The 12738-nt window shown below is 43.6% G+C and overlaps 1 protein-coding gene across 4 annotated transcripts in view; it reads left to right on the top strand.

Moving 5' to 3' along the window:
• The window catches only part of AOPEP (aminopeptidase O (putative)), a 368640-nt gene that overhangs the window by 153964 nt on the left and 201938 nt on the right, over positions 1-12738 (top strand). For 2 of the 4 annotated variants that reach the window (XM_034773788.1, XM_034773786.1), the window contains exons 9-10: positions 7448-7637; positions 9062-9168. In XM_034773788.1, the coding sequence (XP_034629679.1) occupies positions 7448-7637; positions 9062-9168 (297 nt within the window). Of the gene's footprint in view, positions 1-7447; positions 7638-9058; positions 9169-12738 lie in introns of all 4 variants that reach the window. The other 2 variants (XM_034773787.1, XM_034773789.1) reach the window with 1 other exon arrangement.

Raw genomic sequence — 12738 nt, 5'->3', positions numbered from 1 at the left:
GCTTGGTATTAAATGGGGATATTGATATCATAGGCATCCCCAAAACATGGTGGAATGATGATAATCAAGGGGACATAGTAATACGAGGGTACAAAATGTATAGAAACAACAGAGTATGTTGTGCTGGTAAGGGAGTGGCACTATATGTGAAAGAAAGCATAGTCAAATATAGGAAAAATCTAAATTAAATAAATCCAACTGTACCATAGAATCTCTGCAGATAAAAATTCTATGCTTGAATAATGAGAGTATAGCAGTAGAATATACTACTGACCACCTGACCAGGATGGTGACAGTGATTGTGAAATGCTCAGGGAGATTGGAGAGAGGCTACAAAAACAGAAAACCCAATGATAATGGAGGAATTCAACTATCCTCATATTGACTGGGTACATGTTACCTTAGGGCAGGATTCAGAGATAAAATTTCTAGACACCATTAATGATGGCTTCTTGGAGCAACTAGTCCTGGAACCCACAAAGGGAGGGGCAATTCTTGATTTAGTTCTAAATTGAGCACAAGATCTGGTTCAAGACATGAATATAACTGAACCGCACAGTAATAGTGACCATAATGTAATAACATTTAACCTCCTTGTACAGGGTAAAATACCAAAGAAACCCACCACAGTAGCATTTAACTTCACAAAGAGGAATTATGCAAAAAATGAGGAAGCTAGTTAAACAGAATCAAACAGGAACAGTCACAAGAGTGAAATGTCTGTAAGCTGCATGGAAATTTTTAAAAAAACACCATAATAGAGTCTCAAACTAAATGTATGTCCCAAAGGACAAAATAAAACAACAACAGAGGATCAAAAAATGCCACCATGGATAAACAGAGTAAAAGAGATGGTTAGAGGCAAAAAGACATCCCTTTAAAAATTGGAAGTTAAATTCCACTGAAGAAAATAGAAAGGAGCAAAAACTCTGGCAAGTCACGTGTAAAAGTATAATTAGGCAGACCGAAAAAGATTTTGAAGAGCAACTAGCAAAAGACACAAAAACTAAGAGCAAAAAAATTGTAAATACATCAGAAGCAGGAAGCCTGCCAATTAGTCAGGGGGGGCCACTGGACGATCAAGGTGGTAAAGGAGCATTCGAGGTAGAAAAGGCCATTGTGGAGAAGCTAAATGTACTTTTTTGCATCGATCTTCACTGCAGAAGATGTGAGGGAGATTTCCATACCCAGGAGCGCCGCCAGCTTTTCTGCCACCCTAGGCAGTGGAAGGTCCTGCCCCGAAATGCCAGCCCCCACAGAGGCGGCGGAAGGTCCTGCCGCCGAAATACCGCCGCGGTCGCCGCCCCCCAAATTGTAGTGCCCTAGGCGACCGCCTAGGTCGCCTAATAGGTTACGCTGGCCCTGTCCATACCTGAGCCATTCTTTTCAGGTGACAAGTTTGAGGAACTGTCCCTGATTGAGTTGTCAATAGAGGAGAGTCTGGAACAAATCGATACATTAAACAGTAATTAGTCACCAGGACTAGATGGTATTCACCCAAGAGATCTGAAGGAGCTCAGATATGAAATTGTAGAACTACTATCTGTAGTATGTAGTCTATCACTTAAATCAGCCTCTGTACCAGATAACTGGAGAATAGCTAATGTAACGCTGATTTTTTTTTTTTTTTTTAAGGCTCCAGAAGTGATCCGGACAATTACAGGCCAGTAAGCCTAACTTCAGTCCCAGGGAAACTGGTTGAAATGAAAAGAACAGAATTATTAGATACATAGATGAACACAGTATGTCGGGGAAGAGTCAAGACGGCTTTGTAAAGGCAAATCATGTCTTACCAATTGATTAGAATTCTTTGAGGGTATCAACAAGCATGTAGACAAGGGTGATCCAGTTGATAGTGTATTTGGACTTTCAGAGAGCCTTTGACAAGGTCCCACACCAAAGACTCCTATGCCAAATAAGCAGTCATGGGATAAGAAGGAAGGTCCTCTCAGGGATCACTAACTGCTTAAAAGATAGGAAACAAAGGGTAGGAATAAATGGTCAGTTTTAACAGTGGAGAGAGGTAAATAGCAGGATTCCCCAAGGATCTGTACTGTGACCAGTAAATGACCTGGAAAAGGGGGTGAACAGTGAGATGGCAAAGTTTTCAGGTGACACAAAGTTACTCAAGATAGTTTAGTCCAAAACAGACTGTGAAGAGTTACAAAGGGATTTCACTGAACTTGATGACTGGGGACCAAAATGGCAGATGAAATTCAATGTTGATAAATGCAAAGTAGTGCACTTGGAAAACATAATGCCAACTATACATACAAAATAATGAGTCTAAGTTACCTGTTCCCACTCAAGAAAGAGATCTTGGAGTCATCGTAAATAATACTTTGAAAACATCTGTTCAATGTACAGCAGAATGTTAGGAATCATTAGGACAGGGTAAATAAAAAAACAGAAAATATCATAATTCCACTGTATTAATCCCTGGTACGCCCACACCTAGAATACTGCATGCAGTTCTGGTTGCCCCATCTCAAAAAAAGACATACTGGAATTGGAAAAGATACCAAGAAAGGCAACCAAAATTATTAGGAATATGGAACAGCTTCCATACGAGGAGGGATTAAAAAGACTGGGACTTTTCAGCTGAGAAAAGAAATGACTAAGGGGGAATGTGATAGAGATCTATAAACTCATGAATGGTGTGGAGAAAGTGAATAAGGAAATGTTATTTACTCCTTCATATAACACAAGAACCAGGGATCACTCAATGAAATTAATAGGCAGCAGGTTTAAAGGAAACATAAAGAAGTACCTCTTCATACAACGCACAGTCAATCTTTGGAACTCGTTGCCAAGGGATGTTGTGAAGGCCAAAAATATAACTGGGTTTAAAAAATTGGATAAATTCATGGAGGATAGGACCATCAATGGGTATTATTGAAAATGGTCAGGAACATAACCCCGTACTCTGGGTGTCCCTAAACTTCTGACTGCCAGAAGCTGGGACTGGACGAGAGGGCATGGATCACTTGAAAATTGGCCTGTTTTGTTCATTCCCTCTGGCATGGGTCACTGCTGGAAGACAGGATCCTGGGCTAGATGGACCATTGGTCTCACCCAGTATGGCTATTCTAAGATATTTTTTTAAATATTTTTCTCTTTATCTTACTGGCTATTCTATTTCATGTTTTAGCTGTATGGACCAAACCTTATGATAGTCCCTATTGTGTTAGTTTAGAGCTTTGCCTGAATGCCTGAAAAGAAACTGCAGAATTTGGGCCAATCACAGTTTAAATATTTTTAGTTTGAAAATATCATTGATAGAGAAAGTCCATTGTTCTAAGTAACAGCACAGGTCAGGAATTGTATATCTCCTTTACTCAACACATTTCCTGAATGAAAAACAACTGAGTTGGAGATAGTTCATTGGCTGAAGGCTGACTGCCCTTACTTACAGCATGATAGTAGTTAAGATGACATGATGTTGCTGATAAAGTTGGTGCTGGAATATGTCAGGTGAAAAAGTCCAGCATATTAGTACAAACCTTAGGAATTGGTGGCAAATGTGAAGATTGCACTCATTTGGAAATGTAGTGTTCAGACATATTGCAACTCATGGGCTAAAATGCTGGATTGTATCCTAGAATGTAGACATCAAGAGTTCCTGACAACAGCAGTTAAACCTTGAGCTTAGTATCAGTAAATCATGTTGATGACAAGGGCACAACATTCATATCCTTGATGGAAAATTCTGTTGGACTACTAGATGTTACAATTATGTCATCATCCCTGTTATCCTATGCTTCACATGGAGCATTGTTGTATTTATCAAGCCCTTTGGGAATGATACAGGTAGTAAAAAATGTAGATAATGTTGATGAGTACAGCTGACGTCCCACATAATCTGACAGAACGTAGTGTCTTGTGAGAATAAGGGGGCCTAAATATATGGTCTTCAAATATATGCTGGAAAGTTAGAATTTCTATAAAGTAAATACATGGGACTATAGTTGAAAACTCAAATTTCTTCCTGGATCAGTAGGCATTGGATGTTCTGTGGAGGCTACATGTTCAGCCTTTAGAAAAGATGAGGTTAGGATAAACAAGCATCCTACATTGCTCTGTGATGGCACATCTGACAGTCTCAGGAGTGGGGTTGATAAACTGTAGAGGGGAATTATGTGATGCACTAAGCTGGAGGAACATCCTGCATGATGACAGTGAGCAAAATAAAGGGGAGCATTTGAGGTATTCTCAGAGCAATGGGGGCAACGGGAGCACAAATTCTCTAAAATGAAATTTTGCTCCTACACACCTTTTATTTTCCATTCGTTTCGAAAGCTTCACATTTTCATTTTGGACTGAATGTGCTTTGAATATATTTCCACATAAAAAAATACATTATTTTTTCCACAAAAGACGCATATTGCCAAAGTGTGACCTTCCTGTTATTTAAATAACTTAGAATAGAAACTGTGACACTGGGAAAGACAAGTTCTACCTTTATTTCCCCATATATGTTTAGTAGATACTTAAAATGCATACCCTAATCTGAGCCTGTTTATAAGGCATGAAGTTACCCTTGTTTTGTTTAGCCAAATGGTCGAAACACTGCCAAAAGTATGTCTGGAATGTTATTTACTTGATACATTTCTGTGGTTTTTCTTTGTAGCACTGCACATGCCACAGCTAGGGGTCATTTACTTAAAAATGACCAAAGTAATACCCCCAAGTTGCAGTTATTCTTCTCAACAGGGGGTTGGTAATCAAATGGAGTGTCTCATCATGTTCAGCAGCTTCTGTGCTTTTTTTCCTCTCCTTTTTTTGTTGTTCTTGATAATCTGAGTTGATTTTTGTAGAGATTTGGAGAAGCGCTATTTATTCTTGCTCTTTGTTCTCTGTAACTTGATTCCTTTACTAGTGCTTCAGCTTTTTGCAATGTGTGTTGTGATACTAGCTGATTTAAGTGCATTAACCTGCTTTTCTGAACTATTATTATTTTATAAGAAGATGGTTATTGTATGGATTTTTTGTTCTTGTTGTTTGTTTAACCACAAGACACGGTGTTTTAAGTTAAGATGTCAGATCCAGTCATGTAGACTAAGTTGCAAGAGAACTGTGGGTGTTTCAACGTTTCTAACGAAAGGGTAGGGCAGGTTGGAGAAGATCTTTGATGAATAGGATCTGCTTCTTGGAAATATCGTAAGGCCGTGTGGCCCATATTCAGGAGGTGAGACTTGACTCTAAAACTTGCTGTTCTTTACCATTATGCTGCATTACCTCGAACTGTGTGGATCTTGGAAAACGTTTGGGATATGGATTAAGTGGAGGCAGAGGATACCTGAGATTAGACGGGAAATACTGGATGTTGATCCATATGCATAGGGTTGCCAACCCTCCCGGTTTTGCCAGGAGTTTCTCGGAATTGGGGTCTATCTCCCGGAGGCTACTGAAGCCAAACTGGGAGATTTTACACCGCTAAAAGTCTGGCTGCACAGCAGGGCTAAGGCAGGCTCTCACCTGACCCGGTCCCATGCCGTTCCCTGCGGCTCCTGGGAGGGTCAGGGAGCTCCGTGCGCTGCCCCTGCCCGCAGATACTGCCCCCAGAGCTTCCATTGGCCGCAGGTCCCATTGCTGTGGAGTCAGCTCTCGGGGCGCGGGCAATGCGCAGAGACCCCTGCCTCCCCCCCCCAGGGGCCACAGGGACATGCTGGCCACTTCCAGGAGTGGTGTGGGGCCAGGGCAGGCAGGGAGCCTACCTTAGCCCCGCTGTGCAGCCAACCAGGAGCCACCTGAGGTAAGCGCCACCAGGTCAGAGCCCTCACCCCCTCCCACACCCCTGCCCGAGCCCTGAGCCCCCTCTTGCAGCCAAACTCCCTCCCAGAGCCCGCACCCCTCCCGCACCCCAATCTCCTGTCACAGCCCTGAGTCCCCTCGCAGAGCCTACACTCAGGGCTGACGAGAGCGGGGGAAACCAGTACAAATTACCGGGGCACAGCGGTTCAGAAGGGGGCCTGGCTTTCCCCCCCCGCCCTTTCGTTGGCCCTGTTTAGCCAGTCCGCCCTTGCTGGGGGGCCCCCCAAATTTTTTTCACTGGGGTCCGAACCCGCTCTCGGCGGCCCTGCCTATACTTGCACCCCAACCCCCTCCTCCAGCCCTGAGCCCCCTCCAACACCCAAACTCCCTCTCAGAGCTTGCACCCCACACCTCCTCCTGCATCCCAACCCCCTGCCCCAGGCTCAGCCTGGAGCCCCCTCCCACACTCCAAACCCCTGCCCCAGCCCGGTGAAAGTGATTGAGGGTGGGGGAGAGTGAGCGATGGAGGGAGGGGGTAGGGCCACAGAAAAGGGGCAGGGCAGGGGCGAGGCCTCGGGAAAGGGCAGGGCAGTGGCGGAGCAAGGATGTTTGGGTTTGTGAGATTACTGTTGGCAACCCTACATATGTATGAAAGGACCCTAGCTCTATCCCTTTTCCAGTCCCATTTGTGGCACTGGCAGCATTGGGCTGGTAATGCTCCTTTAATCCCTTGGATAGTAACCACGTAAAGCCAAATTCTGCCACCCTTACTCACACCAAGAAGTACCTTATTACAAGAGTAGTTAAGTAACTTTACTGGAGCATTGAATTTCTATTTGATATAAGTGTAGACGAAGCTGTCTCAGAAAGCAGAGCACAGCAGCCATAATTTGCAATACAATTTAAGCATTTTCCTTAGTGAATTATACCACATATAGCATTTTCCCCAACTCCTCCCCCATCAGACCAGACCTTCCCTTAGTACAGGGGTTCTGTTATATTCATTGAGGTGTGGTGGTGACTATGCAGAGTGGAGAAGAACACACCATGTATCCACATTTCCCCTCTGCCTTCCCCCGACTGTATCTATGTGGTAAAGGGCTTTCTGCTTCCCTGCGCACCTCATAGAATGATTGAAGCATATGGCTCTTAGACTGTATCATGTTTGTTAACTTGTCTGGATTGTAACAAATCAAATATGGCTTGTGTGTGTGTGTGTGCTTTATCCTACGTGCTTTTTTGTTGCCTTTGGATAGCAACTTGTTTTCTTTTGAAACCATTTTTGCTGTATTTATTTCCTACTTGGATCATTTTACTGATAAATACCTCTTGTCTGTATTCACACCCGCTCTTTTTTTATTATCTTAGCTTAAATATGCTTCCACTGAAATAAATCAGCCTTGTAATTTGAAAAATGTAAAACTTTGGTTTAAGTTACTTATTATAGGTAATATATGTTTGATGGTTGAATATGAAAAAACTACTTGGCAGAATTTTAGCTTGAATCTCTGCCAGACAACAATAAAGTGCAACCTAATTCCTAAAAACGCCCAAGCTATAAACTACCTGTCATGACCTAACATGCATATAGTAATAACAGGCTGACAAGGCTAATAAAGTCTACATATTACTATAGCCACGCAATGCATGCTGTAACAGGACTATAATGTGTTTTGTCCTTCATATTATGCAGCCCACACATCATCTTCCTGTCACAAAGCGTATTAACTGGAGGGAGCCATCTCTGTGGAACACGTCTGTGCCACGAAATTGCTCATGCTTGGTTTGGATTGGCCATTGGTGCTCGTGATTGGACTGAAGAATGGATAAGTGAAGGGTTTGCTACTTACTTGGAAGACGTATTTTGGGCAGTAGCACAACAGGTATGAAGACAGATCACCATTCTGTTTTATAATGTAGAAATTAAGATGTCTCTAACTGAATGCCTTAATATTAAATTAAAAGAAATTACTATAAATCTATATTTAAAAGTAGTATGTTCTGAGGCTACATCTGTTAGAATGCAGATTCTAGTAGCATTATAAATTGGTTTAAAATTCCTTACTTCCACACCTATCCACACTGAACATGAACCTTTTCAAAGGTATAGGTCATTGCATATAAGAACTGAAACATATTTTCTCAATGATCATCTACCCAAGGACCCACTACTCAAAATTGCCCCATTTCTCCCAATCCATTGCTCTTTTTTGTCCTTTCCACCCATCTAAAGATCTTTCCCATATCTGAGCACCACTGAAATCAACAGCACCATGTGGGCACAGGAGTCCATCTGTGTCCCAGAACTCTTCTGGGCTGGGACTCTATTTTTGTTTGTTTTGTAAAGTACTAGGCACATATATTGTACTATATAAGATCATTACCACCACCATATCCAGATTTCTGGAAAGAGAGAAAAAGATGCAGCCCCTGCCTAACTGCCTTCCCTTCCCATCCTCAAACTCTTCTCTGATCCCCATCTTTACTATCACTCCTCTGTTACAAGCTGCTTCTATTCATTGCCTCTACTCTGTTTTGAGCCAGCTGAAGGCATTTGCTCTGTAGCAAATTTTGCAGAACTGGTAAGGAATGGGCAACAAAAATCACAATTGGATGATTTTTTTCCTATTAATTTACAAGGCTATGAAAAGTATTTTTCTTTTTTAATCATTGGGTAATTTTGTTGCTGTATATTAATTAGGTTATAAATATACTCTATATTACATCACAGTAACTGCAGTTCAGACTGAAATAGTAGTGTAGTTCAAGGGAATGCCAAATTTTATTTCCATAAGGAGAAATCAGAAGTTAGTTCATTTGGCATATATTTCATTAGCAACCATCACTATAAATATGCTTTTGGTAGGGGGAAAATACAACAGGGAGCTTACACCAGCATAGCAGAAATAGTAGGAAAGAGGAGTGAAATCAGGACACAAAACAGCTTTCTGCTTTCAAGGCTGGGAAGAATAAAGATGCAGCCAGAACTGATATGCCAGGTATCTGTACTGTATGTCCAGTTCACTTATTGCCAATCTCTGAGGGGAAAACAATCTGCCTATCTCCCTCCTCAGGCAGAAATATTTAACTGACTATTGATTTGATGCTCCCAGCGAGGCTCCTGTTTTCCCTGTGCTGGTCTTAACCCTTTGTAAAGCTTGCATTTTTCAACAAGGGTGCAGATGTTTGTGCCATCCTCTGCTCCTCCTACATGTTAAAGGGAAACAAAACAAGTCTTTCCATCAGAAAATTATTGACCATTGGGGAAAACAACAAACAATGAACTACGTATTTGTATACTAAGCAGCTGCCACATGACGAAGCAAGAGAGCAGCAGGAGTTGAAAGCTTTGCTGCGCTGGCGACAGCTCAGAGACGAGGTGCAGAACTCTGAAGAAGAGCTGCAGGTATTAAGGTAAAAATACAATGGCATATTCTTTTCCTTTGCACGCGTGTTCTCTCTCTCCCTCCCGCCCATTTTCCCCCCTGCATCCATCCATCCATCCATTTCCCTCCAAAGGAAATACAGCCAAATCATCTGATTACATCTACTGCATTTCCTTATTTCCTTCTGAAGAAAAAAGTACCCTAATTAAATTGAACTAGGTTACTCATCTTCTGCATTATGTGAATTTTTTTTAAAGGGTCAAAAATGTGGGTTTGTGTTTGATATAAAATGTTTCTAAACATTTTATAAGTGCTTCTGTTCAGGAAAATAGCAAGAGGCCATTTCCTGAACAAAGTTCCTTGTTTGAAGCCATAATAGTTGCTTTATATTGTGGTTGAAGACTAGCACAAAGATAAGGTACAATATCTAACTCAGTGGTTTTCAAACTTTTTTTTCTGGCGACCCAGTTGATGCCTGCGACCCAATGGAGCTGGGGATGAGGGGTTTTGGGTGTGGGAGGGGCTCCAGGCTGGGGCAGAGGGTTGGGGTGTGGGGGTGAGGGCTGCAGGGTGGAGCTGGGAATGAGAGGGTCGGGGTGTGGGAGGGGGCTGTGGGCTGGGGCAGAGGGTTGGGGTGCAGGAGGGGGTCAGGGCTCTGGGCTGGGGGTGCAGGCTCTGGGCAGGGGCTGGGGATGAGGGGCTTTGGGTTGGGGGGGGCTCAGGGCTGGGGCACAGCTTACCTCGGGTGTCTCTTGGTCAGTGGCACAGCGGTTGCTGAGGCAGGTTTCCTGCCTGTCCTGGCCCCGCGGACTGCACTGTGCCCCGGAAGTGGCAAGCAGCAGGTCTGGCACCAGGTGGAGGCGCGCAAGCGGCTCTGCGCAGCTCTCGCCCGCGTGCACCGCCCCCCACAGCTCCCATTGGCTGGGAACTGTGCGGAGCCAGTGCTCGGGGCTTCAGCAGTGTACGGAGCCCCGTGGCCTCCCCACTAAGGAGCTGGACCTGCTGCTGGTCACTTCTGGGGCACAGCGCGGTGTCGGAACAGGTAGGGACTAGCCTGTCTTAGCCAGGCAGCACCACTGATGGGACTTTTGACATCCTGGTCGGCGGTGCTGACCAGAGCTGTCGCGACCCAGTGCCTGGGTTGCGACCCACGGTTTGAAAATCACTGATCGAACTCACAGGCTGAATAAATTCTTAAAAAACAAAGGACAACGCTTAATAATATATATATATATATATATATATCTATATCTTTTGCGTAGTAATAACTGAGATTTTGGGGTTTTTGTCCCAGGCATTGAAGCTAACAATGGACATGTCAAAGAAGGGGGCTCTTGCCTCACTAATAATGGCACAAAAACTGTGGGGTTGTTGCGATGGGTTTCTTGGGGGTTTGCGATGTTCTTTTCCCTTGGGATAACTGGAGGAGTTGTTTAACTTTTCCACAGTGCGCAGCTTTTCTCACCACATCCTGTACCCAAGAAAATAAGGCTTGCCAGTTCCACCTCCAATTAGGCCTATACTGCCCCACATATAAGCTTGTAGGATATAATTCAGAATATTGTAAACAACACACCTTTCCACTAGGGCCTGAAAGGTTTTTCCTCTTGGACTCCTGCAGTTCACAAGAAGCAGATAAAGTTCTACCTTATGAACTCATGTTGTCCCAGTCAGTGTTATGCTCCAGCTCTGCATAACTCTACTCTTTTTAGTAGGTGCTTTGATGCTTATTGATGAATTGTACATCGGACTTGTAAGCAGGGTCAGACAAGTTACACATTTGCAAGTATGCAGTTTGATGATAGGTACAAACACAAAAGCAAGCCTTATCACTAGCTACCATACATCTGCTACCAACACAACTGCTGATTACCAGTTTATATTTTTAGACTAGGAACCTGGCTTCTGGTGATAGGTGGCTTATCTGGACATTTGCTTTCCTTTGTTTCAGTGTTGAGGAATCATGTTTGCCTTGTTTGACATTAATTATACAATTGTTGCTTTTTAAAAATGTGTGTGTGTGCGTACATGTGTAGTGTAACCAACCAAATTTTTTTTGTAGGGCCAAAATGCTGTCTCCCATTTGACACTGAGAAGAGTTTTTGTCTTCTAATTTTGCCCTCTGCTCCCCTTCCCCCCCGGATATCCCAATCTCTCTCTATATCGTCCATTCTGCTTGCCTTTCGCACAGTATGAATGTGAAACAATCATTAATCATTTCTCCTCACAGACTCTGTCACTATTACATGTTACAGAGTAGGTGCTATAAAGGTAACTCATTGGTCTGGTGATCATTCCTGTCTCTTTGATTTCTAAGGCTCATTTTAACTGCTGTCAAGGACATTTAAAAAACAACAACAAGGAGTCCTTGTGACACCTTAGAGACTAACACATTTATTTGGGCATAAGCTTTTGTGGGCTAGAACCCACTTCATTTTAGTGGACACTCAGGATTTAAATGTTTGCTGCTGCTTACTGTATAGCGTGCAGTAGGTCTCCATTGTTTTTTTTATTGTTTATTCTGTATTGTCCCTTTCTTTAAGTATGTCTGTGTAGATCCCGCTGTAAGTGTGCATGTGACTTATGCATGCAAGATCAGAGTCTTTTGACACTTGCTTGTGCCCTGTGCTTCCTCATGCTCCTGTGTGAGGACATATCAGGGAGTGACCGCAACCCCCCCAGTTCCCTCTTGCTGCCCATGGTATTGAGATGAAATCCAGCAGAATCCAACCTGCTGCTCTTTTGTGTTAGTAGATTCAGGGCTGGTCTTACCATGAGGTGAACTGAGTCGTCTGCCTCAGGTGCCAGACTGTGGGGAGGTGCCACTAGGACCCAGAGTCTAGAAAATTGTGTCTGCTGCTGGTGCATATGTATTCTCTCTGCTCTAGATGCACAGAGATGGTGGAGTGCTGTGCTGGAGGAAGGAGGGCACAAGAGACATAGGCAGGCAGGGGAAAAGGTGAGAGGGAATAAGAGGAAGCAGCAGGAGCTGCAGGGAGAGAGAGGAGGCGGAGCCTCTTATGTACCTCTCTAGCACCCCCAGGAGCTTGGACTGATTAACACTAGCTTCTCAGGGAGCTTCCTGTTTCCTACTGCTTCCCTGAACCCACTTGAGGAGAACAGGCAGTCAATGAAGTAGTAGGAGCCAGTTAGGCCCTTAAGACACTGATATCTTCCCTCATTCAGGCCTGCTACCAGCCTGCTTATTTGTCCCCTTCAATTCAGTGTTGAGAGCCACTATACCTGGCACAGAACAGCAGTCATGAGTGAAAGAAGAAAACGCCCCTCTGGGGCAACATTCAGAAAAAGAAAGAAAGCAAAGGAAGCTTTTCTATCTAAGCAGGAAGGAGCTCTTCTGAGATACATAGACACAAATGTTCAAGGTGAGCCTTCCGGCCCCAGTGAGGATGTGAGTGGTGAGGAGATGCCTGATCTTCCAGTTAGTCAGAGTGCAGGTGATCTGGCAGCTACTGCAGCATCCATATCTCCATCTCAAATGGATGTAACCATGCACATTCCTGAAGAAAAGTGTAGATCAGAGAAGAGTGTGAAGAGTGTGGTGGAGGTGCAAGAAACAGCTGCTGATGAGTTTAATTCC

The sequence above is a fragment of the Trachemys scripta genome, chromosome 6 (assembly GCF_013100865.1).
Source record: "Trachemys scripta elegans isolate TJP31775 chromosome 6, CAS_Tse_1.0, whole genome shotgun sequence".
Classification (NCBI taxonomy): Eukaryota; Metazoa; Chordata; order Testudines; family Emydidae; genus Trachemys; species Trachemys scripta.
The sequence above is the reverse complement of the archived record's forward strand: the minus strand, read 5'-3'. Positions and strand labels throughout refer to the sequence as shown.